The sequence below is a fragment of the Coloeus monedula genome, assembly GCF_965178545.1.
Source record: "Coloeus monedula genome assembly, chromosome: 20".
Taxonomy (NCBI): Eukaryota; Metazoa; Chordata; class Aves; order Passeriformes; family Corvidae; genus Coloeus; species Coloeus monedula.
Window position 1 is genome coordinate 7990815 of NC_138800.1, and position 23413 is coordinate 8014227.

The 23413-nt window shown below is 57.0% G+C and overlaps 2 protein-coding genes across 2 annotated transcripts; one reads left to right on the forward strand and one right to left on the reverse strand.

Moving 5' to 3' along the window:
* The first annotated feature begins 40 nt into the window (after positions 1-40).
* LOC309580482 (aldehyde dehydrogenase family 3 member A2-like) lies at positions 41-5270 on the forward strand. Its single transcript, XM_082294492.1, has 11 exons — positions 41-149; positions 804-977; positions 1194-1425; positions 1523-1608; positions 1697-1905; positions 2042-2159; positions 2281-2422; positions 2588-2754; positions 3311-3410; positions 4081-4316; positions 4424-5270. The coding sequence occupies exons 2-11, from the start codon at positions 816-818 to the stop codon at positions 4448-4450; spliced, it is 1479 nt and encodes a 492-aa protein (XP_082150618.1). The 5' UTR covers positions 41-149; positions 804-815; the 3' UTR covers positions 4451-5270.
* A 150-nt stretch (positions 5271-5420) lies between these two features.
* On the reverse strand, positions 5421-21669 carry SLC47A1 (solute carrier family 47 member 1). The gene is made up of 35 exons (XM_082294897.1): positions 21549-21669; positions 19605-19706; positions 19077-19145; positions 18582-18730; positions 18395-18437; positions 17737-17781; positions 17246-17343; positions 16901-16998; positions 16460-16573; positions 16199-16266; positions 15784-15892; positions 15318-15393; positions 14919-14988; positions 14223-14355; positions 13846-13940; positions 13535-13616; positions 12929-13162; positions 11413-11549; positions 10932-11096; positions 10744-10845; positions 10511-10579; positions 10121-10269; positions 9981-10023; positions 9833-9877; positions 9402-9499; positions 9153-9250; positions 8513-8626; positions 8358-8425; positions 8006-8114; positions 7791-7866; positions 7643-7712; positions 7217-7349; positions 6842-6936; positions 6336-6480; positions 5421-5972 (listed from the first exon to the last, which is right to left on the reverse strand). Exons 1-35 carry the CDS (start codon positions 21642-21644, stop codon positions 5752-5754), a joined length of 3618 nt encoding a protein of 1205 aa, XP_082151023.1. The 5' UTR covers positions 21645-21669; the 3' UTR covers positions 5421-5751.
* Positions 21670-23413: the final 1744 nt, after the last annotated feature.

Here is a 23413-nt window from a genome sequence, read left to right on the forward strand (position 1 = left end):
GTAAAGGGCACCATGTACCCAGCAAGAGCCCTGGGCCAGGGCCAGCTCTCCCGTGGGAGGAGGGATCGCCCCCAGCCATGGCAGGGGAAGGGCTTGTGCCTGCTTGCACTCGCTGCAGAAGGCTGGTGGAGAGAGAAGCTTCTCTGAAGGTAACTCGCTTTTTTTCCTTCATTTTAAAATGAGTGGCTTTCTTGGGCTGTGTCACACAGCTGTGGCAGTGGGCTGGGAAGGGCAGGATTTAATCATTGTAAGGGGATCTTGGTGTCTCATTTGGTTGGGCAGGGATGCAGGAGCAGATCTCTGGTCCTGACTAAAGAGTGAAATGCTGCTCCTGGGAAGCAGGGTGAAGCCTCTGCGGTGTTTTGTCTTATTTCTTGTGAAGACATGTGAGGGCCTCGGGGTTATGGGGAAGACGGGTGCAGGCCGGCTCCGGGCACACAGCTCTGCTTCCAGCTGGCTGCCCACCCAGGCCATGGTCATCTCTGTGTCTTACCTCCTTGTGAACACCCCTGTGAGCAGAGGGTCAAGTGGCTGGTGGGTTTGAGGATACCCCCAAACTTAGAGAAAGCACCCACAGAACAGGATCCATCAGCAAACCCCCCTGTGAGAGCTGCCCCGTGCAGGTGGGACGGGGCTTGGATGCTGTGAGTGCTGAGCACTCAGCTTGGGAGCAGGAGCTCCTCTCCAAGAAGGAGAACATTTCCCAGCCTTGCACTGGGTAGGGCACCTCATGGTGGTGTCCCCAGGGCTGAGCAGCCCTCGCTGGCCCTGTGGTGAGCTGGATGTCGCCGGTGTCTCCTCAGCGCTGAGCAGCCATGGAGAGGATGCAGCAGATCGTGGGGCGGGCGAGGGCCGCCTTCAACTCGGGCCGGAGCCGCCCGCTGGAGTTCAGGATTCAGCAGCTGAAGGCCCTGGAGAGGATGGTGCAGGAGAAGGAGAAGGACATCCTGGCAGCCCTCAAGGCCGATCTCAACAAGGTTTGTGTTGTCAGGGGGTCTCTCCCTCTTGCTGTGCGTGGACAGTGGGTAACCCTGAGCAAAGCAGGAAGGCCAAGGGCTGCCTTTGCAGTGACAGATGGTTTTTGTCGTGTCCCCCTCTGTGGATCTGGAGGACTCTGACTCTCCACGGTGCCACAGTGGCTGTGGGAGGTGGGTGCCTTTGCCATCCCCTCCCCAAACTCCCTTTTCTTTCAGTGTGGGCACAATGCCTACAGCCATGAAATTCTGGGTGTGCTGGGGGAGCTGGCCCTGACCATGGAGAAGCTGCCATCCTGGGCAGCCCCTCAGCCCGTGAAGAAGAACCTGCTGACCATGAGGGACGAGGCCTACATCGGCTACGAGCCGCTGGGAGTGGTGCTGGTCATCGGGGCCTGGAACTACCCCTTTGTGCTGGTCATGCAGCCCCTGATCGGGGCCATTGCAGCAGGTGGGGATCCAGCACAGCCCCATCCTTCGTGGGGTGGTGGGTGGGTGCTGGGGAGAGGATGTGAGGGCTCAGTGTCGGTGCTGTGTCTGCCCTGCAGGCAATGCGGTGGTGGTGAAGCCGTCGGAGGTCAGCGAGAACACGGCTCGGCTGGTGGCTGAGCTCCTGCCACAGTACCTGGACAAGGTGGGTGTGGCCTTGAGTTGGTCCCCAGGTTTCTCTGTGCCACAGTGATGCGCTGAGTTGGGGTGACCCTGACACCCCTGCCCTGCAGGATCTGTACCCCGTGGTCACTGGAGGAGTTCCTGAGACAACCGAGCTGCTGACCCAGAGATTTGATCACATCCTCTACACTGGCAACACCGCAGTGGGCAAAATTGTGATGGCAGCAGCTGCCAAGCACCTGACCCCTGTCACCCTGGAGCTGGGTGGGAAGAGCCCCTGCTACATTGACAAGGACTGTGACCTGGCTGTCGCCTGCAGGTCAGCTTGTTGCACCTCTGGTGGGCCCTGAGCAGTGGAATGGGTACCCTGTGAGGCAGGGGGATGTCTCTGGGCCAGCATGCCCAGCTCAGGTGGTGCCTGGTGGGAAAACCATCTCCCTTTCTCCTTATCACAGGCGGATAACATGGGGCAAATACATGAACTGTGGGCAGACCTGCATTGCCCCAGACTACATCCTGTGTGACCCATCCATCCAGAGCAAGGTGGTGGAGAACATCAAGACAACTCTGAAGGTGAGGGAAGAGTCCCTCGTGCAGTGGGAACAGTCCCTGTTGCAGGCCAGGTGTGATTTCCTGGAGCTGTGGCTGTTGGAAGCTGTGCTGAGCACTTTGTTTCTGCTGTGCCCTTTGCCAGGAATTCTATGGGGAAGATGTGAAGTCGTCTCCAGACTATGAAAGGATTGTCAATAAACGTCACTTCAAGAGGGTCAAGAGCCTGCTGGAAGGGCAGAAGATTGCTCATGGGGGAGAGACTGATGAGGCCTCCTGCTTCATAGGTGCTGCTGGCAGCTGCTGGGGAGGGGAGGTGGTAGTGGGTGCTTTTTGGGGTCTGTGTCTTCCCTGGGTTGTGTTGAACGCAGGTCGAGTCCAGGACAAGGTCCTGGGATGGGCCATGTCTGTGTCCAGCTCATGCTGTTCTCCCATTCTCCCGTTTGCCTCAGCACCAACCATCCTCACTGATGTTTCCCCGGAGTCCAAGGTGATGGAGGAGGAAATCTTTGGACCAGTGCTGCCCATTGTGACTGTGAAGAGCGTGGAGGAAGCCATTGAGTTCATCAACCGTCGGGAGAAGCCACTTGCCCTTTATGTGTTCTCCAACAACAAGCAGGTGGGTCTGGGCTGTGCTTCCCCATGGAAACATCTCTGCACAGCTGGATCCTGAACATGGCTGATCCCAGACACAGCTCCTGCAGGGTCTGTGTCAGTTCCTTTTCCGTGTGAATTGCAGCATTTGGGGGCCATGAGAGTCTCCAGAGCTGCTGGAGGCTCCCAGTCTCCTGCTGTGAAGGGCTCTAGGTTTGTACATCTCCACCCACGCAGCTGGGTGCTGCTTTCTGCAATGTTTCCTGCCCCAGCTTCCAGGCTCTGTTGTGCCACTTCAGGAATTCAGGTCAGGGCTTCGCCCTGGAACAACAGCCCCAGGCGGTTTGGGTGGGAGGGCTGAGGAGCACCCTGGGCTGACATGAAGCCTTTTCATTTTGTGGCTGTTCCAGCTGGGCAGATCCTGTGCTTAAGTGGTGTAAACTGGCCTCTCTCATCGAACAAGGCACAGCCTGTGCCCCCCACAAAGGGGGTTGGAAGCATCACTCTGAACCCTCCCTGCTCTGGTACATGGTGTTGTGTCCCATCTTGACTTGTTCTGTGCCCTCTCCCATTGCGGGTAGCTGATCAGATGGGTGATATCAGAGACCTCCAGTGGCGGCATGACAGCCAATGATGTCATCATGCACTCCATGGTTCCAGATCTGCCCTTCGGTGGTGTGGGTGAGTCCCTGCTCCCACCCATGCACCTGCATTCCATCAGCAGCAGCCTCTGACCCAGGTGCTCTTGTGCCTGCTTGGCAATTCAGGAACTTCCGGCTGCATTTTCCAATTAATGTTATTTTCTGGGGTGGGTTCCTTCGTAAAAAGGCTCGTTAGTGTTTTGGTTGTTAGGCTTCCCAGTGAGAGAGGAAAACCCCCTGGCACATAAGTGAGCTGTGGTTCCCCTGTGCTGGGGTTGGGATGAATTTGTCCATGGCCTGGTTGAGTTTCCACAGCTGCTGTCAGGCTCATGTGGCAGACAACCTGGCAGTGGCAGAGGGCTGAGGTCTTGGGTGTTCCTAAATGTCCTCATGTCCCACTCCTTGAAATCACAGACCCTGTTCCTCCTGTCCTCAACCCCTGTGTGAATTTTGTGGGAAAAGCAAGACTGGCCCTGTGAGGAGAGAGTTGGTGTCATTAACGTTTTAAGGGTGGGTGCACACAAGCAGCAGCTCAAGGCAGTGAGCAGGTCCTCACTTATTTCTGTGCAGTTAAAAAAGCTGCTCTTTGCTTCTCTGCCCTGAGAAGCAGCATGACCAAGCTTTCCTGTGTCCTGGGGGCTGCCAAACTGACTCTGAGAAGCGCAGGTGTCCCTGTGCCTGGTGTGACCCTGCCTGGCTGTGCCCCCCAGGTCACAGCGGGATGGGCGCCTACCACGGCAGGCACAGCTTCGAGACCTTTTCCCACCGCCGCGCCTGCCTCATCAAGGACCTGAAGCTGGAGGTTGTGAACAGACTGAGGTACCCACCTGGCAGCATGGAGACGATGCATTTGCTCAAGCTCTTACTCGTGAAGCAGTGTAACAAGCGCAGAGTGGGACAGTTCATCTCGGCCCTGCTGGCGGCTGTGAAAGCCCTGGTGGCAAAAGTGAGCTCTGTCCCCTGAGCCCCACCTGCCCTCAGCTTCCATCACCCCATTCCCTTGGGCTCTGCTCCCTCCCTGGAGGACTCATCCCTGTTCCTGTGCCTTTCCAGGTGTTGTGCCCCCGGCGAGAGGGGTGATGGGCAGCCGGCCCTCAGACCCGCTGCTCGCTCCCTGCAGTCCCAGTGCTGAACTTTTCTTTGCTGCAATTTCATTTCTTCCAAGGCAGCCAGTGCACTGAAGAGGTGGAAGACAACAAAATGCACCTAAAGCAGAGACACCCCCCAAGTTAAAGGCTGCAGCTCCTGCTGAAACAGGAATCTATCCAGACCTAGGCCATGAGTCATGCCTGAGCAGTGAGTGGCAGATAGAAGGAAAGAACATCCACCCTGCTTTGCCAACAGGAACTCCTCTAAAACCTCCTGGGAACTGGGAGTGTTTGTCACGAGGGTATCTAAACAAAGCCAGTCATTACTGAGCCTGTTATCTATGCAATGCCTCACCTGATCCCCAGAGGAAGCTGGTTCTGCATAAAGCCTGGAAATATGGGTCTCACTGCAGGGGACAGTCCAGGCTGGTTGTCCCCAGATAAGAGGGAAGGAGCCTTGAAGAACCTGCAGCATCTCATCCTTGAAGGGACTCCTGACTGAATGGGTGATGCTCACTGCAGAGAAACCACCTTTAGCCATCCAAGGTGTGCAAAGGCCGCCTGAGGTGGTGGCAAAAGCCACCTGAGCTGTGGGCACGCTGTCCCAAGGACTTGAGAAGTGCCAGGGACTGTTGTGCTGCTGCATTTGGGGCTGCTGGGGCAAAGACAGGGGCACTGCTGTGACTGGAGTCCCAGGTCTGGAAGGTCCTTGGCGAGAGTGGCAGGGCAGCCACAACCACCTCCTCTGTAATTGAATTTCAGGGATTTATTGGTTTATGCATAGTCTTCTACCTCCAAACTTGTAACTGAGAGCTGACCTTGACCCTTGCTGAATAAAACTTTTGTTTTACTGCAAAGGCCACCTGGGGCAGGGCAAGACCCATGTGTGGGTGTTCCCTGCTCTGGTCCCAGCCCCACCCCCAGCCTTCACCCCAAGGAGCCAGCCCCACTCCAGCCGGATTTATTCTTTATTGGGCATTTGTCACAGAGCAGCAGTGGGAGCTGGGCTGTGCTGGGCTCCAGCTGGTGGTGACAGCGTGGGCTGGAGGGGGTCACTCACAAGCTCAGTGTGTGTCAGGCAACCCAGAGCAGCATTTTGGGTGCCAGAGCAGCCTCGGGGCCCATTCCCAATCAATATCTGCACAAACACTGCTGGACACTGACAGAGGCCCTTTGGCTCCCGTGGGACAGGCATGTGCTCAATATTCTCGCTGGCTGGTCCATGCTTTGTACATCTGTCCCTCAGGAAAGGCTTTCACCCCAAAAACAAGTCCCCAAAGCCCTTGGTGCCAGTCAGTCTGTGCTGGTGATCAGCTTTATGGCGATGCCGAGCGCGAGCGCGGCCACGGCCACGGCCGCTGCCAGCCCACGCCGGAGGATCAGCCGCTTGGTGACCACAGGGGTGGCCGGCTCGGAGGGGGGAGATGTGGCTTCCCGCAGCTCCAGCTGTGACGTGGGCTCCTCCAGACTGGTGATGCCCGTGAGCACGACATCGCTCTGCACTTCTAATCCCGCTGCAAGGAGAACGGGGATTGAGGATGTTGGGAGGGATTGAGGGGTTTCTGGGGAGGGTTTTGTCGCAGGGCTTGAATGCACAATTAGGAGCAGCCCAGAGCGTGGAGATCTCCAGCTCTCCAACAGGTCCTGCCCTCAGAGGTGACACCTGGTGTCTGCAAGGTGGGAACTGCCCACAGGTCGTCCCTCTGTCACTGCCCTCCTGAGCCCACGCTTGTAATCACTGCTCTCCCAGTAACTGAGGGTGTCACCAGCATGACACTCTCCCCCTTTTGTGGCTTGTTCCTGGCTTATGCGAACCCTTAGGGACCCCTCCTGCACCCAAACCCTCCCCTGCATGCCGTGCCCAGCTCCTGCCATACCAACAGACCCCAACACCGCCCTGGCAGGGAGGTAAGTGTGGGGCTGGGGGGCTGCTGCCACATCCAGATCCTTAAGGGAGGGTTCGGGGCCCAGGCTTGGCAGCTCCGGTGGTGGCAGCTGGGTCACTCCTGCACGGCGCTGGGCCTGGGGAGGGAATGCGCTGGGTTTAGCAGGGAATTCCCGCCGAGAAAAGCTGTGTTGCCTCTCTTGGGGTCTCCCTGGAGCTGTTGAAGCATGAGGTGATGCTCAGGGCTGCAGGGCTGAGGTAGCCCCAGTCACCCCATCTGCTCTGAGCTTCGTGTCCCCAAACAAGGTGCAGGGGGAAACCTTGAGGGCACTGAGTGCTTGTGCAGGAGGGAGCTGAATACGGGGATGTCATGGGAGCGCTGGGTTTTACTCCAGGGCACTGGAGGACAGTGCTGGCTGTGAGATTGAGCCTGTCTCATCCCAGCAGAGCACTGAGGACCTTCCCAGTGCAGGGACGTGCTGCCAGTGCCTGGATTACCTCCTTGGCTGCCTTCTCCCAGTCCAGGCGGGAGATGTAGGTGATGAAGCAGGTGCAGAGGATGAAGACGCAGACGAGCATCGCGATCCACAGGCCTGCAGAGGCCACGCGGCATCAGCCGGAGCCAACCCAGCATCCCAGGTCAGCGGGGACATGGGGTGGTCATGGGTGCCTGCTGTGGGGCTGGCGCACCTGGCACCAGTTGCTTTTCCCCAGTAAAAGCCCCCAGCAGCTGCAGGAGCATTCCCAGTCCACCCCAGTGTGCCCAGGCAGGTCAGAGGGGGGACAGAGCCAGGCACGAGGGTTATGGTGAGCCCTCAGTGGAGCTGCATCTGCCCGTGGGGGTTTGGGGGTGCAGTGCCCAGGGGTCAGTACCCATGACGCCGATCTTGACCACGAAGAGCAGCACGGCTGCCAGGGGCATGCCCACACCGTAGTAACTCACGGCGTTGAGGATGGCACCAAATTTCTGCTTCCCGATGCCTCTGAGCACCCCACTGCAGGCACCCTGCCAGAAAGGGAGAGGGGCTGGGGCAGGGAGCATCACCTCAGCCAAATTTGGGAGATGACCCAGCTCCCTGCCTCTGCCCATTATTTCTGTGTCCCTGCCCAGTCCTCCGGGTCACCCTCTTTTTGTGCGCTCGATGTTTTCTAAGGGATGATCCCAGGAGCTCTGCAGGGTCCTGGTGTGGGCACCAGTGCCCAGCTGCAGCCCGAGGGACCCTCAGCTGACCGATCCATGATGCTGCTGCTGAGCACCAGGATTCCCTATGGAAAACAGCAGCATTCCCTGGGACTTACAGTCATGGCTTCAAACAAGTGGAAGACAACGTAGATAGGCATGACCCACGCCACCAGGTCAATGATCTCCCTGAGGATGGAGGAAAGCCAAGGATCACTTTTGGGAACTGACCTCCACACACCGAGGCCAGGAGCTGGGGACACTCACTTGTCCTTGGTGAAGATGTATCCCAGCACGTTCCTCGTGGAGGCTAAAATGGCCCCCACAATTACACAGAACACCCCTGAAAACACAGCACAGAGCTGAGCCCAGCCTGGCTGTGATGGAGAGCTGGGGAGAAGAGGCAGGCAGAGGACTGCAAACCCTCCCTGCTCCACGGGAAGGAGCCCAGGAAGAGACTTCCCAGGATGTTGTGGACTGACCTGTGCAGATCAGGCTGGTGGTGGAGGATCTCTTGGCTGCCTTGGCGTCGCCAGCCCCCAGCGCATTCCCCACCTGCACACTGGCAGCTGTGCCCAGCCCCAGGGGGATCTGCAACCACAGGGCTCTGACAATGGGGTTGTCACAGTGACAGTGGGATAACCACCCATCAGAGAGCAGGATGGAGTTGGGGATTTGATTTAAAGCATCTCTGTAGGAGGGATAGGCAGGAGCAGGGACAGACTCAAGTGCGGAGGGGGAAGTTGGAGGTTTGCTGGAGTTGATTTTTGCTTTGTGCCCGTCTTGGGGTGGCCCCCACGGATCCCTGATCTGTAGGGATAACTCAGCCCTTACCATGAAAGCCACAACAGACACCTCATAGATGATGGACTGGACAGAGAGCTCGATGACACTCAGCAGGCCTGTGGGACAGGAGGGGTCAGCGCTGGCTGTGGGTGCTGCTCTGGGTCAACCCTGGCCATCTCCTGGCAGCTCCCCTCTCCACTGACCTATCAAGAAGCTCCCAATCTCGTAGGTCCACCACTCGATGCACATCATGAGCATGCTGGGGATAGCCAGGGAGGTGAAGCTGTCCCACTCCAGCAGGCACTCGCTGGACCAGCCTGTGGAGAGGAGAAACGGCACCTGATGGATGACCAGACTGCCCACATGTTACATCCTGAGTTACAGCACCTGAGGCAGCTGGAGGTGCCATTCCTCTTCTCAGAGCCAGCAGCTCCTCATCTCCACAGGATCTCCAGCAGCACAGTGTCCACCTACAACCTCTCTCCCGTGGGCCACAGAGCTGCACAGCCCTCAGCTCATCCCTCCCGGAGCGGAGTGTGCAAGGACAACCTCCTGCTTATGTCTGTGCTCATCAGGCTTTGGGGCTGAACCTTCCAAAGCCTCATCAGAAAGTTTCATTTCTGCAGAATCAGTGTTCAGTGCTGAGCACGCAGCTCTGCCAGCGCCAGAGCGTGACGAGCTGCCACTGAGCAGCACCGTGGTACCCAGGGCACCTCGGGCTGGGGTTAATATTTCACCATCAGGACGAGCAGAATTCCTCTTCTATCAATAAAGCCTGATAGAAGTTTTATGGGCACTTTTGGGTAAAGCAGGAAGCAGAGGAAGCAGGGGAGATGCCCTTACCTCCCCAGGTGTTCACGTGGAGTTTCCGGCCTATGATGTACAGGAACAAGAATATGGTTTGTGAATATTGAGCGATGGTGTTGGCCCAGGCAGAGCCCCTGCAGAGGAAGTGAGAAAGGTCATTGGCATCCTGCTTATGCCTCCCTCAGGGTGCAAAAAGACATCCGGCCGTGCTCCTGTGAGCTCCATGTTCCCTTGCCATTGCCAGGTGCCCTATTTTCCTCTCCAGGGGACACAGGTGTTACTCACGTGATGCCCAGGTGGAACACGTAGAGTAAGACGTAGTTTGCAGCCACGTTGACCATGTTGCCGATGACCCCACTCAGCACCAGTGGCCACATGATCATCTGCAAAGAGGAGGAGATGGGGAGTCTTCACAAAGGTTTTGGGAGGGAGGTGTGAAGGTACCTGCAGCCCTGCTCTCAGTGCCTTTCCCAGAGAAAACCCCAGACTTCCAGTGATGCTGCCTGCTTGGAAAATGGGCGTGATAGAGGTAAATCCCTGATGTGGGGAAGTATGAAGGGAGGTGGATGGATACAGCTGGCTGTGGGATAGGGTGATCTAGAGGGTCAGAGCTGTTTTGGAGCACCAGGGCACTGGGAAGGGTGAGCATGGAAACCCTGCATGTACAGTGGAAGGGAGCCCTGAGCCAGGGTGGGTGTGAGGACTTCAGGACCCACCTGGTTCTGCAGGTATCTCGTCTCCAGGTTATACAGAAAAACCACCTGCAAAGGAAATTTTGGATGAGATGAGCCAGTGCTGAGCAGTAGGATGGGGACAGCCTGTCCCCATGTGCAGGTGGCATCCAGGGTGCCCATGGGCACTCACCGGGAGGGCAGGGAGAAATGCGTTCACATATTGCTGGGTCAACCTGGGGACACACACGGGCGGGGTCAGGGAGGGGCATGGCCATGGTCACCCTCCTCTCAGCCCCTCCACACCGAGGAGGGATGAGGGCACCACCCAACCTGGAGACCTCGGGATCCTGCCGCATGAGCAGCATCAACTGCTCGATGTTGATGAGGATGGCGCAGCAAGGGAAGCAGCAGAGGAGGATGATGATGGTGGCACGCTGCAGGATCACCCCCACACGCATCAGGTTCTTGCTGCCATAGGTCTGCAGGGTGAAAGGGGAGCAGTGAAATCAGGTGGTGCTGGGGGAAAGGGGACCGTGGAGCAGTCTGAAGACCACCTGGGAAGGATTTGGAGCACAGATCTCCTCCTTATGGGATTGTTACCTGGGGATAAGCTTCTCCAGCTCGCAGGAGCAGCCAGGCACCATGAGGTGCCTGGGCATCATCAGCAGATGCTGGAAACCCCCCGTGTCCCCAGGACAAGGGCCAGCATGTCCTACCCACCTGTGATATCAAGGTGTCACACGCTGAAGTCAAACCATAACCTACAGAGATGGCAGTGACATTTATAACCTGGGGGTTAAACAGGGTGGAGGTGAGCATTTAAGGCTTTCAGGTAGGGAGAGGGGCTGAAAGGAAAAGTGGGAGTCTGACATTCCCTCTGTCCTTTTCCCCTGCCGTATCTCATCCCAGTGTCAGCAGGGAGGGAGCTGGTGCCCGGCTCGGGGAATGCTTACAGCGATGGCCAGCGTGACAGAGGCTAGCTCAACCTTGCCCAGGTGGCCACAGAATATGGAGCTGACAAGGTGGATCAGGAAGATCAGCAGCTGGATCAGGATCTAAGCACGGAGGAGAGCTGAAGGTTAGGGGCGGAGGCGAGCAGGGGTAGCTGTGCTGGGGGGAGTCTCTCCTCCCGGGTCCTTACCAGGGGTGCCGCCAGCACCAGCAGCTTCCTCACGTCCTCCCAGAAGTTTTCCGGAATCCAGCGGCGTTTCTTCTCGCAGCTCCCGGGGCTGAGATTGCCCTGGCCGGCGGCCCTTCCCTCCCCGAAGCCATTCTCCTCGGGGAAGGTCTCCGGCTTCATGCTGCCCTGCCAGGGGAGTGGAACAAGCCCCTTCCTCCGCGCTCTGTTAAACCCCGCTGCCGTGAGCAATGTGTAACCACGCTGGGGTGAACTTCAGCCGGGGCCGGGCGATCCGGCCACATGTTCCCCGCGGCTGGGCTGGAGATGGGAAGGGTGGGCAGTGGGTCAGGGCAGGGCACGGACTGGTGGAACCCAGCGGGGTCCTGGCAGTGCAGTGGGCAGCGCAAAGGAGCCCGGACGCACCGTGCGGGGCACTTGCTGCCTGTCCTGAGCCAGCGTTAGGGGCTGAGCCCTCCTAAATCCACCCTGAGAACCCTCCTACCTCTCCTGCTTCACCACAGCTCCACCGGCCAGTGGGCTGGAAGGTCGTCCTCCTCTTCCAGCAGCGGTGGAGGAGGGCTGGGTGTGTGCGCGGCTCTGGCGAGCTGCTGCCGGCAGTAGCGGGGCAGTGCCTCGTTCACTCTCATCACAGTGGCCAGGACAAGCCGGCCCCCTTGGCTCCAGCTGTCCCTGGCACAGCCCCGCCGTGTCGGGTTTCACTGGCTCCGCTCCCCCAGGCCGAATATACCGTCCTCGGCCCGGTGGGGAGCCAGGGGAGGGGAGATGCTGCGCAGTGCAGACCCCACCTGCACGGAGTGGGCGGTGGGCTGGGATAACTCATGGGACAGAGTGAGACACCTTCCTCCTCTCCCCACACTCCCACCCCAAACCTACCGGGCTTCTGAGCAGGGCAGAGGCTGCCACGTCCTCCCACTGGTGTTGGGGATGATGGCAGTTTCGAGCTTGTTTGTGTCACATTTTTTCATTCCCTGCCCATGGGCCACCAGCACCAGGAAAGTTGAGGGAGGTGCCAGGCATCTGCTGGATTGAGGTATTGACCTCCCAGGGCCCAGCAAGTGACACGTCACAGTCACTCAGCTGCAGGTAAGGGCCCGGACAGGCCCAGAGACGCTCAGTGCTGGGGTGTTTGCACTATGACATAGGGCAGTTCTTTGATGGCTCTGTAGGGTTAAACAACACAACCTCCCTCTTCCATGGTGCTCAACACCCATGACAACGACAAATCTTGCTTTCATACCCAAGGGGAAGAGTGATGAGACTGTGTCTGGAGCCAGCCCCAAACCTCAGGGCCAAGACCAGACCCACGTCTTTCCTCTTAACAGCACAGCCCTGCCAGTGACCAGGGTCATGCTCGCAACATATTAAACAGACTAACATTTACACAGAAAACTTTATTGTATCAAAATCCCACCTTACAAAAGTGCAAAGAAGAGTTGCTTTAGGCCTGTGCCCACCCTGCAGAGGGAGAGCGGGGTCAGGGCCAACAGCCAGCACCCAACAGCCCAGCAGCAGTCAGACATCTTCCAGCAAATTCCACTTTGTTCTGTGCTGCCACAGCAGCTGCAAGTGGGATTTGCCACGCCAAGATGCTGGCACAGGCTGGTGCGTGAGGAAACGTGCTGTTGGCAGCAGGAGACTCTGCCATGAGCAAATGAGATGGACCAATGTCCCCAGAAAGCAGGACAGCAGCACCAGGACCCTGTCTCGTTCCCAGGTCAGCCCTAGGATACACTCCCAGCTCTCATGAGTGACATCCCAGTGCAGCGCAGGAGAGGAACCAGCTCTCAAGCACTTTTATTCCCAGGTGCCACATCCTCACCCCCTTTAAGAACTCTGTGTGTGGGATAAAACATCGTGAGTTAACCAGAAACCGTGCAAAGGGACTTTTTGTAAGGCACTGAGGGGGAATTCCTTCCCCACACCATCCCCCTGGGCCATTGCCATGTGCCCTCCTGCTCCGTGCACAGTTCTCCAGTGTCCCTGGTTTTAGCCATTGCCAGTCAGGAGCCGGACCAGGATTCCCACCAGCAGGACAGCGACGGCAGCAGCAGCAGCCAGCACACGGCGGATGATCACAGCCCTCCACTCCACAGGGGGAAGAACAGGGACAACAACAGGCTCCTCCTGGGGGCTGAGCTCATGGTCAGGCTGCCTCTCACCCATCACGATGCTCTCAGGCAGGACCGTGGTGTCCCCAGTGTCCCCAGTGTCCGTGTCAAGGGAGGTGTAACCTGAGGGACAGAGGCGAGCGCTGCAGGGAGGCCGAGCTGCCCAGCCAGGGGCTTCCAAGCTGATGCTGCACAAGCAGCAGTGACAGTCCTGAGGGTCCTTTCCCAAGGCTTGGGGACACTGGGACACGCAGCTGCAGCTGTCCCAGGTGAGGCGAGCATGGGGTGGCAGTCCGGGCTCTTCCCTGGAGCAGCCTATCCTGTACCCCATTAGTGCAGGAGAGGTGCCACTGGCCCAGGGCCAGCAGCAGGCTGTGTGCTCTTGCCAGCCATTTGAGCCTCCAGGACAGACATGGCTGCCACGATTGGGAAGGAAAGGAAGGGGCTGGGTGGAGAATTTGGGCTCCCTGCCTGGTGTCAGGCCCAGCTACATACCCACAGCAGATGTTTTGTTAGCAGCTGTGCCATTGGAGTTCATGTCTTCCACTTGTTGTTTCATTCCAGCTCGGACTTGAGCCTAAAAACACAGGGAAGAGTTGCTCTTCTAAGGGCAAGAGTGTCCTGCCCAGCCCAAAAAACCCTCTGTTCTCCCAAGACAAGCATTCTCAGCACCAAACTGCTCCTCTGCTACAGGAGGACAGATCCCAGTTCACTTCTGCCTCCTCCTAGAGGGCTGTAGTGTTGTACTGAAACAGGAATTAACTCAGCACCTTTCAAGAATTACCAGAGAAAAGCACAATTCTCACCTCCTCTGCAGCTTTCCTCCAATCCATGTGGATGACAAAAGCCAAGAAGGAAAGGGCTTGCACGGAGATGCAAATGATCATCCCAACCCACAGACCTGCAGCAATGGGAAGTTACTTCAGGGAGGGCTTGAGGAAAACCTGCCTTTGCCAGCCACTGCCAGAGTGCCCAGGGACTTCAGCCCAAGAATTTTCAAGGAAACAGCTCCTGGGGGAGCTGGGAGTAAGCCTGGATTTCCTGGGACACACTCAGTGCCTGCCCCAAACACAGCAGTGTGCAATCCAGCCCCACTGACACAAAGGGAGGTCCCGGCACGAGTTCCAGGGCTGAGCCTTTGCTCAACACAGCTAACACAATGCCAGCTGGAGGGCACACGTACCTAACACCCCCATCTTGGCTGCAAACATCAGGGAGATGCCGATGGGGAAGCCGATGGTGTAATATCCGACAGCGTTGGCGATGGCACCCAGCTTCTGCCTGCCCGTGCCCCGCAGCACCCCGCCACAGGTCGCCTGAGGAGAGCAGGCAGAGAGGTCACTGCCAGGTGACTCTGGGCCATGGCACAGCCCTGGGGACAGGGAAACCCACAGCACTGTGCCACCAAGCCAAGAGGGACCAAAGCCACGTTCTGGAGCAGGTGGTGTGGGGCTCCTCTCTCTCCAGCTGCCAACCCAGACATCAATAGATCCCAAGGAGCTTCCCCACAGTGTCCATGTCCCTCCCCCAGGACATGACAGGAGAAAACGGGCCAAAATTACTGTCTATTGAGTGTCCCAGTGTGCTGGGAGAACCTGGTATCTCTGAAGACCCAGCTGCTCATTTGTGTTGCTTTGATAAACCTGTAAAAAGCTGGAGCCTTGGCCAGGGGAATAGAGGAGGAAAAACTGGGCTGTTTGCAGCGATGCCAAGGAGCAGCTACAAGTGCAGAGGACACCGAGGGCTACAGGTAACACAAGTGGCTGCTGTGACAGTTTCTCAGTTTGCTTCTCTCATTTTAACAGGTCCAGAGCGGGCTGCAGGCAGCTTTGCACCCCAAGCTGCAGAGAGGAATCACTCCACATGCTGGAATACTCACTGCTGTTGCATCCAGCAAGTGGAACGGACCAAAGATGAGCATCACTTTGGACACCAAGCTGACAATCTCCCTGTTGGGAAGATGTAGGGACTGATCAGGGGAAGCAGCACCATGCAGTCCCTGGTTCTCACACATCTCCCTCAATCAACCACAAAGGCTGATCCCAGTTCCCTGATCCCAGTTCCCTGATCCCAGTTCCCTGATCCCAGCCTGCTGCCATGGTAGTGTCCCAGTGTTAGAAGCAGCTGTGCTGCCCAGGGACCCAGGGAAATGGGGAGGAACCTTTGAGGAACATTTGCCAGATGGGGATTTATGAACTCTTATCTGTCAGCAGCTTCTGGGGTATAAGTAACACCTCCCAAGAAGGCAGTAATACTCCAAAGAAAGCTGTTAACCCACCTGTCATTGGTGAAGATGTATCCCACCACGTCCCTTAGGCTTCCCAGTAATGCTGCAACCACCACAGCAAAAACCCCTGAAAGAAAAAGGAATAGCCAAATTCCTTCAAGGGCAGCACAGCCTGCTCCTGACCCAGGCCCAGACCTCAGGGGCTTCATGTGGTGGGGACTGGACTTCGCTGACCTCAAATGGTACTGCAGCAGAGGATCAATCTGCTTTCCTCACTCTCCCCAGATACTCCCTCTACCCTCTGGAGCGTGAGGACAGAAGGCTAAACTGTGTTTTTGATTATCAAAGCCTTTGCACCAGGCTTGTAATAGGAAAGAGGAGTCAGGATCTTGCCTTGCCCAAAGGGTCTGAACAAGTGTGATTGGGTTCCTATGGGGGGGTCCCCACCCCTGTCAGAGGGAAACGGAACCATTTGCTGGTAATTGCCCTTTCTTCTGCTCTGCAGGACTGCACTGACCTGTGCACAGCAGTGCAGTGATGCAGGAGGTCTTGGCTTGTGCCACATCCCCTGCTCCCAAGGCATTGCCCACTCTGACACTCGCAGCCACGCTGATGCCCAGGGGCACCTGAGAAGCAGGAGACAAGAGGAGGTGGGTGACAGCAGAGCCTGCAGTGACAGCAGAGCCTGCAGTGACAGCAGAGCCTGCAGTGATTTTATTCTTCCCCAGTGGGGAATTTGGGACAAACTGGCATTGCTGCAGTGAAGGGATTTTCCACCTGCAGCACACCCTGCTTGTGCAGCTGCATGGCAGGCTTGAGAGGCATCCCCTGCCTGGTACCAAGCCCTGCTTCCCACCTCAGCACTGATCCACAGAGCCATTGTTTTGGGGTTACTCCCAGGCTGTTTGGGGTTTCACACCCCCAGCCCTTACCATGTACGCGACACAGGCGAGCTCGTAGATGACAGATTGTGCACCCAGCTCCACCACACTGATCAGCCCTGGAAAAGATTTGCCACCTCCTTCACTGGCTGAAAAGGAGGCATCTATCCCCATGGAATAGATGGGAACACTTGCAGCATCCTGCAGACCCCTACCCTGTAGGTGAGGAGGCTGCTGCTGGCAGGGGGGCTCTGGGGACATGCCCAAGCAGCAGCCACCAGGAACCAGAAGGAAAAGAGGATTGGGGCTCACCAGCCAAGAAGCTCCCAATCTCAAAGGTCCACCACTCAATGCACATCATGACCATGCCAGGCACTGCCAGCCAGATGAAGGAGCCCCAGTCCACGAGGCACTCCCTGCTCCAACCTGACATGAGGAGGTGAAGTAGAATGAACATGTGTTCTCCATCTCCTCCCCTAAAGGGGAGCCACATCCTCTCCTGGACACCCTCTGAGGACAACCACCCCTGCAGCTCACAGGACATCAGCCCAGGACTGTTGCTGTGCCATGCTGCATTCCTGAGACAGAATATTTGACAAGAATGTGTTTGGAGCTACAGTAAAGGCCTTGAGGACATGGCTACAGCATCTTCCCACTGTGAGGGGATGGCAATCCCTTTGTCAGGTGCTGGTGACAATGCCAGATTCCCAGGCCCAGACACTGGTATTCTGAAGGATTAAGGTAGAACAGTACCTCCCCAGGTCTTCACATGGATCTTCTTCCACCACATGTAAAGGACGAGGAAGATGACCTGGGTGTACTGAGAAACCATGTTAGCCCAAGCAGAGCCCCTGGGGAGAGAAAGAGACAGGCAGGTTACAAGTGATCCTTCCCCACCTCCTCAGCCACAGCAGGACAGACCCAGGGGCACCCACAGCAACCTTGCTGCAGATAAGGGACAGACCCCTCCAGCCTCAGCTTTGCAGACTGGGGGCTGGGGGGAGAAGGTGGCACAACTGGGCACCCAGGGCACCCCCTGAGCCCTGAGCAAACCCCTGCACCCAGGGAGAGACTGTCACCAGCCCTTCTCACACTTACACCATGCCCAGCTTCAGAGCATAGAGGAGGAAGGCGTTCATGGCCGCATTGAGGATGTTGGCTGCAATCCCTGTCACCACCTGAGGCATGATGATCTCCTGGAAGCCAAGGAGGAACTTTGAAATTTGCTTCCCCAAAATGCAGCCCAAGCCCCATCCAGTGAACACAAGGGAGACCTCCAGCAATGCCCAAGGAGAAAGCCAAGAAGGCAGCTCATGTTCCAGGTAAGGCTGGGCTGTGTGAGACATGCAGGAGGTGACAAGCAGAGCTCGGGAGCTGGTGCAACCCATAAAACACAGAGTTGGGAAGTAGGAAACGGAACCAGCTAAAGGAGATTCCCACAGCTCAGCCAGGGCTGGCTGGGGAGCTGTGCATGACACGTTCCTCAGCCCAGCTCTCCCCAGAACAGGGTGAACTTTGATTCCCAAGTTTGACCATGTTCCTGGGAATACCTTTATTCCATGGCCAGAAGCTGGCTAATTGTACAATACCTGACTCAGTAGATATCTTGTCAGCAGCTGGTACAGAAACGCCGCCTGCAAAAGTCAGGATTCAGTTCATCAGCACACTGTGGTTCAACAGCCAAGTGCCCACTGAACACTGACAGATCAGTCCCCCACCACCTTCTTCCAAAACCCCTGTGCTCCAGCTGAAGCACTGCCAGCGCCCAAAACCAATAGCGACAGAAAGCACATCCCATTCCCACTGGGAAGACAGATCAGTCTCCAAATGGGAAATCTCCAATGCTTCCTCATCAGCGTGAGACAGCCTGGAAAGCTTGGAAGAAAGGATAAACCTGCAGACCCTTATCCCACAGGGGTACTGCTCCCTGCCTCAGAGGAGTCAGAGCCCAGCAGCTGTGAGTGTGGGAAGAACTCCAGCCTTTATCTCAGGGTTAAGAGTGAGGCTGGAGGCCCTGGTTCCAATGTCCACCACCAGTTACGTGGCCACAGCAAAAGCCTTTGCACAGGAAGATGAGAGAGCCCCTGTTTGCTGGTCCAGGAGCTGCACATCTGGTACGGCACAAGGTCAAGGGGCACATTGTAAAACCCCAAACCTGCCCTGTGAACCACACAGCAAAGGCCCTCCCTCCTTTCCCTGGTGTTACTAAGGGACACAGAGCTTCCAACAGCTTTAGTAGAGACTCACAGGAAGTGCTGGAATAAAGATCATCACGTAGAGCTGAGTTAACCTGGAAAGAGAGTTGTTTCCCCAGTTAATGATACAGCAAAGCAAGAGCCAAGCCAAACAGCATTGCACTCAAGTTCCAGAGAGCCTTGATTTCAACAATCCATGGCAAATATCTGATCCAGAAGGGCTGGATCTCACCCCTGACCTGGAGACCTCGGAGTCCTGTCGGATGAGCAGGAGGATCCTCTCAGTGTTGATGAAGAGGGCCCAGCAAGGGAAGCAGAACAGCAGCAGGATGAGGATGCCCCGCTGAAGAATGGTGCCCACCTGCTTCAGGTTCTTGCTGCCATATGTCTGGGTTGGGAGAGAGGATCAAGGTGGGCATCACAGGGAGCCAAAGGGTCTGGGCAAATGCTCAGGGCAACAACAGGACAATTAAATGCCTTTCCCATGCCCTGCAGCTGCAAATGCCAGGCTGGCTGGGTGTAACTCACTCTCAGGCAGATTGCAAATCCTTTGGTACCCAGGCATGACCCAGGGCTCCTTGGGGAGGAAGCAGGCTCCAGCCAGAGTGTTTGCAACCCTGGTCTGTCTGGCAGCTGCCCCCCCCCCGCCCTTTGTGCCCAGATCACACTGCACAGGAGGTGAGACACCACCAGTAAACCCCCCCAGGCACAGGAAAGGGGGAGCTGCTACAGACCTGGGTCATCAGCGTGTCACATGCTGAGGCTAAGCCAGAACCGATGGAGATGCCTGTCACGTTGATAACCTGGAGGAGAGACAGGGAACCTGGCCCACAGCGCTGCGTCCCTCCCAGCTGGGTGGGGAGACAGTTCTGCTACAAGTTTCTGGGAAGTTTTCCAGTCCTTCTCTATTTCTCAGAATAACACAGTCTTTTTAACTAAATAGCCTCCTCTCCCCTCTGGTGGGGAAAAGGATCTCCTAGCAAGGGGTGAAGATCTAAAGCACCACAACAAACAGTGCTGCTCCTGGATACATGCCCTGGTCTGGCAGGTTCAGAGAGCTGGCCAGAGGCTCCCAGCTGCTGGCCTTGCACTGGCACAGGCACTGAGTGCCCAGCTCCCCTCTCCTGCCTGTGCTCAGGGCAAAAGAAAGAACAGGGCCCTCACATACACATTCTTACAGGTTTGGTTTTTTTCTCTCTTCTTTTTTTGGTGACACACAATTCATATGTTTGAAACCCAAGGGGAACTGGAGCAATACGTACGGACACAGCCAGGCTCACAGCATCCAGCTCGGCTTTCCCCAGGTGGCCACAGAAGATGGAGCTGACCATGCTGATCAGGAACACCAGCAGCTGGGCAAAGAACTGGGATGAGAGAAGAAGGAGACTGTGAGATGAAGACCTGTTAGGATGGTGGAACACCACCCGTCCCCCAGGAGCCGGACTATGAGTGCTCAGGTTTCCTGGTGTTTCTGTCCATGTCTCAAGCCAGGGCTCTGCTGAGGTCCTGGGAACCCATCCCTGCTTGCCAACACTGCTGGGCAGGGAAGGCAGCCCCAGGAGTCACGGAGGCTCTCGGTGGCTTTGTCTTTCAAAGCCCACATCTACCTGCCCTGTGGTGTTTTGGTGTTACACAGCCAATCTGCCAGATGACCTCATTTCAGAGAGGCTTAAGGGCTTCACTAGAAATCCTCTTTCCCAAGACGAAGGCTGCATAGAAAAGGGAAAATAAAACATCCCAGTGCTTTTCCACATTTGCGTGCATCTGTGGAAAACTATCCTCCAAAACCACAACATCCTCTCCTCCTGGAGAGACACCAAGGCCAGTCTGTGTGTTCCTTGCCAGCAGTGCGTAACAATGCTGCAGCAGAGATTGATCTCCAGACCTCATTTTCCCTTGGCAGGGGGATGTGCCCTCTACAGACATTCAGAGCACAGCTCAAACCAGATGGCAGGAGTTAGGGACATTTATACCCGCCGAGGGGTGGGCACAGCTGGAAACCATGCCCAGGAGCTGTTCATGCTCCTTCCCACACAGCAGTTGGCAAGCCAAGAGCCCAGAGATGCTGGAGAAGCAGCTCCGAGGGGTCAGAGCAGAACAATCCCTTCTCCTCTGCAGACCTCCCACTGCTGCCTGCAGAGGCAGTCCTGCTGCCAGGCCCAGGCATGTTCGACTTACTGCTGTGAGTAATCCCCACAGGAGAGGTCTGTACCACCAGCATCATCTCAGCACAGTGTTTATCATGAAACGATCATTAAACAGCAGCTGTAGGTATGGGTTCAAGGTGTCTGTGCACGTGGAGGAGCAGGCTGTGCTGCAGGCTGGACGCTTGAGGGCTTGATGCGTTCAACTACAGTAACTGAAACTAGTCTAGACTTCCCCTGCTGACTGAACACAGCAGGTCAGGGATTTGATGTCAGGGAGGGTGCCTCCGAGAAGTTTAACAGTCGGTACTTATTTACCAGATATAGCACATAGACTAAAAGCACCAAATTTCACACGCGATTAAGACCAGGGCTGTGGTGCGTGGTTCCCCTTGGTGGAAGCCTCTGCAAAATGTGCTCAGCATGGTCTGTGCCAACTGCCAAAGGGTCCATTTCCCTCCAGAGGGTCCAGACAAATGGCAAACGGCAGCTCCAGTCCGGGGAGGATTTCAGGACAGCGAGTCATAAGGCACCTTTGCACCCAGAGCCTGCTGAAAGGGCCAGCTATGGACCTGGCACTACGCACAGTGACTCACTTGTAACTCAAGGGGCGAGTGGCAGTGGCAGTGGCAGGGCTCAGGCCTGGTTTCACAGAGCAGTTTAACAGCTTAGTCCCCCTCCCCGAGCCCACCACTCCTCTTCCAAAGTGGTGCTGCAGGGAAGCAGGGACCACGATGGGCAGCAGCAAGAGCTTCTGGGGCAAGGAGTAGGGATCCGGGCGCCAACCCAGGCATGAAGGGTGGTGGAGGGACCCCGCTGGCCCCGGCGCGGGCGGGAGGCACATCCCCGATCGCAGATCCGCGCCCGGAGGCTGGAGGCAGCCGAAACCCGGCGGTACTGGACCAGCAGGGCCCGAGGTCTCCCTCCTCGTCATCCCGGAGCTCCCGGGGAGCGCTGCCCGGCTCCGGGCGGCCGAGCCCCGCCGCGATCCACGTCCCGGGGACGCGATCCCGCACCGTGTCCCCCGTGTCCCTCCCCGTTTCTCCCCGCCCAGGGTCTCACCACGGGCCCCGCCAGCCGGGCCAGCTCGTAGCACTCGTGCCGTGCTCCCGCGGGCAGGAGGCGCCGGGCGCCCCGCAGGCACCGCGCTACCCCCATCGCCCGCCGGTACCGCCCGCGCCGCCTCCGCCGCCTTATGGGCACGGCCCGGTCGCCTCCGCCCCCGGGGCCGCGGGGCTGTGGGCGGGGCGGAACGGCTCGGCACAGCTCGGTACGGCACGGGCAGCTCCGGGTCCGGGAGCAGAACGGGACTGGGACCCCCACGGCCGTGCTCTGACCGCCTGGCGGCAGCTGCGGGTTCCCCACACACGTGCGGGCCGGAGCCAGAGCCCATCGTGGGGTTTTGGGGGGTTGGGGATCCCCTGTTTGTGGTAGTGGTTTGGGGATCTGCTGTGCAAAGGGCAGGGGGCGCCCGTGTTTGTTCACCGACATCTGGAGCGCTCCTGCTCGTCGGCTCTGGGATGGGGATCCCCTGAGGAGCCACGTGTTGACCACGGGGTTCACCAAAGGTCCAGAAACCCCCAGGTGGTGGCTATGGACTGGGGAACTCCTTGAGGGATGATGGTTTAGGACTCTCTAAGTGCTGTCTGTGAGGTGGGTCCCCCAACACATGGGCTGTCAAAGGCAGGAACGGGACATTTGAGCAAAGGAATGTCCCCTCTGCCATCAGCATCATGGAAACAGGGGAGGGCAGCCGGCTCTGGGCAGCCTGCCCTTCTCCTCCATCCGCCCACCAACACCTCATGAGCAGGGATTGTCCCTGATCCAGGGATTCTCACCCAGCAGGCCGGTGCCCAGTGGTGCAGCTGGCAGGGTGGGGAGGTTGGAATGGCTGTGATTGCCCAGCACCTGGCAAGAAGCAGATTTGGTTTGGGTGGGAGGCTGGGTTGTTACAGGAGTGGAATTTTACCTAAGCGCACGGACTCGTAACCAAGTAGCTGTAACCAAACCTATTGCTAATGCATGGAAAATTGCAGCGGAAAGTGGGTCTCGGTTTTCCAGCTGTTTAAATGCTGCCTTGATGCTTTATAGCTGTGGTGTCACCAGCTCGAAATGTAATGTCTTGTTAATGTTTCACTTATCCCCTTGTCCTTTCAAATGCGACTTCAAATGTGTCCTTTCAATGTGACTTCACAAAAAAATTGTATAGTAGTAGTGGTGAGTCACAGTCATTCTGATTTTAAGTGCCCTGATGAAATCAGGGTATTTCCAGACAACAGAGTGCTCCTCTCAGTGATCCTTCCCTCCTCCCCTGTGGCCAGTGGTTGCAGGATGGTGCTGCAGGGGCAGCTAGGAAGAAACAGAAATGGTTATCGGAAAAGGTGGCAACAGGCCGGTGGTGTGACTGTCACCAGCCTGGCTGCGAGACGGCCCGAGGGTTCCTGAGGTGCCGTTATCTCCCGTGGAGGCAGAGGGGAAATGATAAGGCTCAGATGGTGCTATTCATGGTCCTAAATGAGCAGTGCAAGTGTGAGTCCCTTTGAAGTCTACTGGTGACCCCGCTGAGATCAATACCTTGGGCTGGCGAAGAGCAGGGAGAGAATCAGGCAGAAACCTGTGGGAAAAGGACTTTGAAAATAAAAATGACCATTTTTTCAGACTTGGGGGAGAAATGTTGCCTCCCAGTCCCAAGAGCCAGGTCCTGGGCTAACCCCCAGAGGGCCAAATACACACAGAAGGGCTGTGATTGAAATCCCTTCCCTTGTGTTTTGCTGGTGCTGTTTGAAACCAACTCTGGTCACTTTCAGAAGTGCTGTTCTGTGTTTCCATGGTGAAACGTGGATGCCAATCCTGCTGGAAAGTGGCAGAATGGGTACCCCAGGACCTGGTTGGATGAGCAGGGATGCCCTGAGGCCTCCCCCATTACT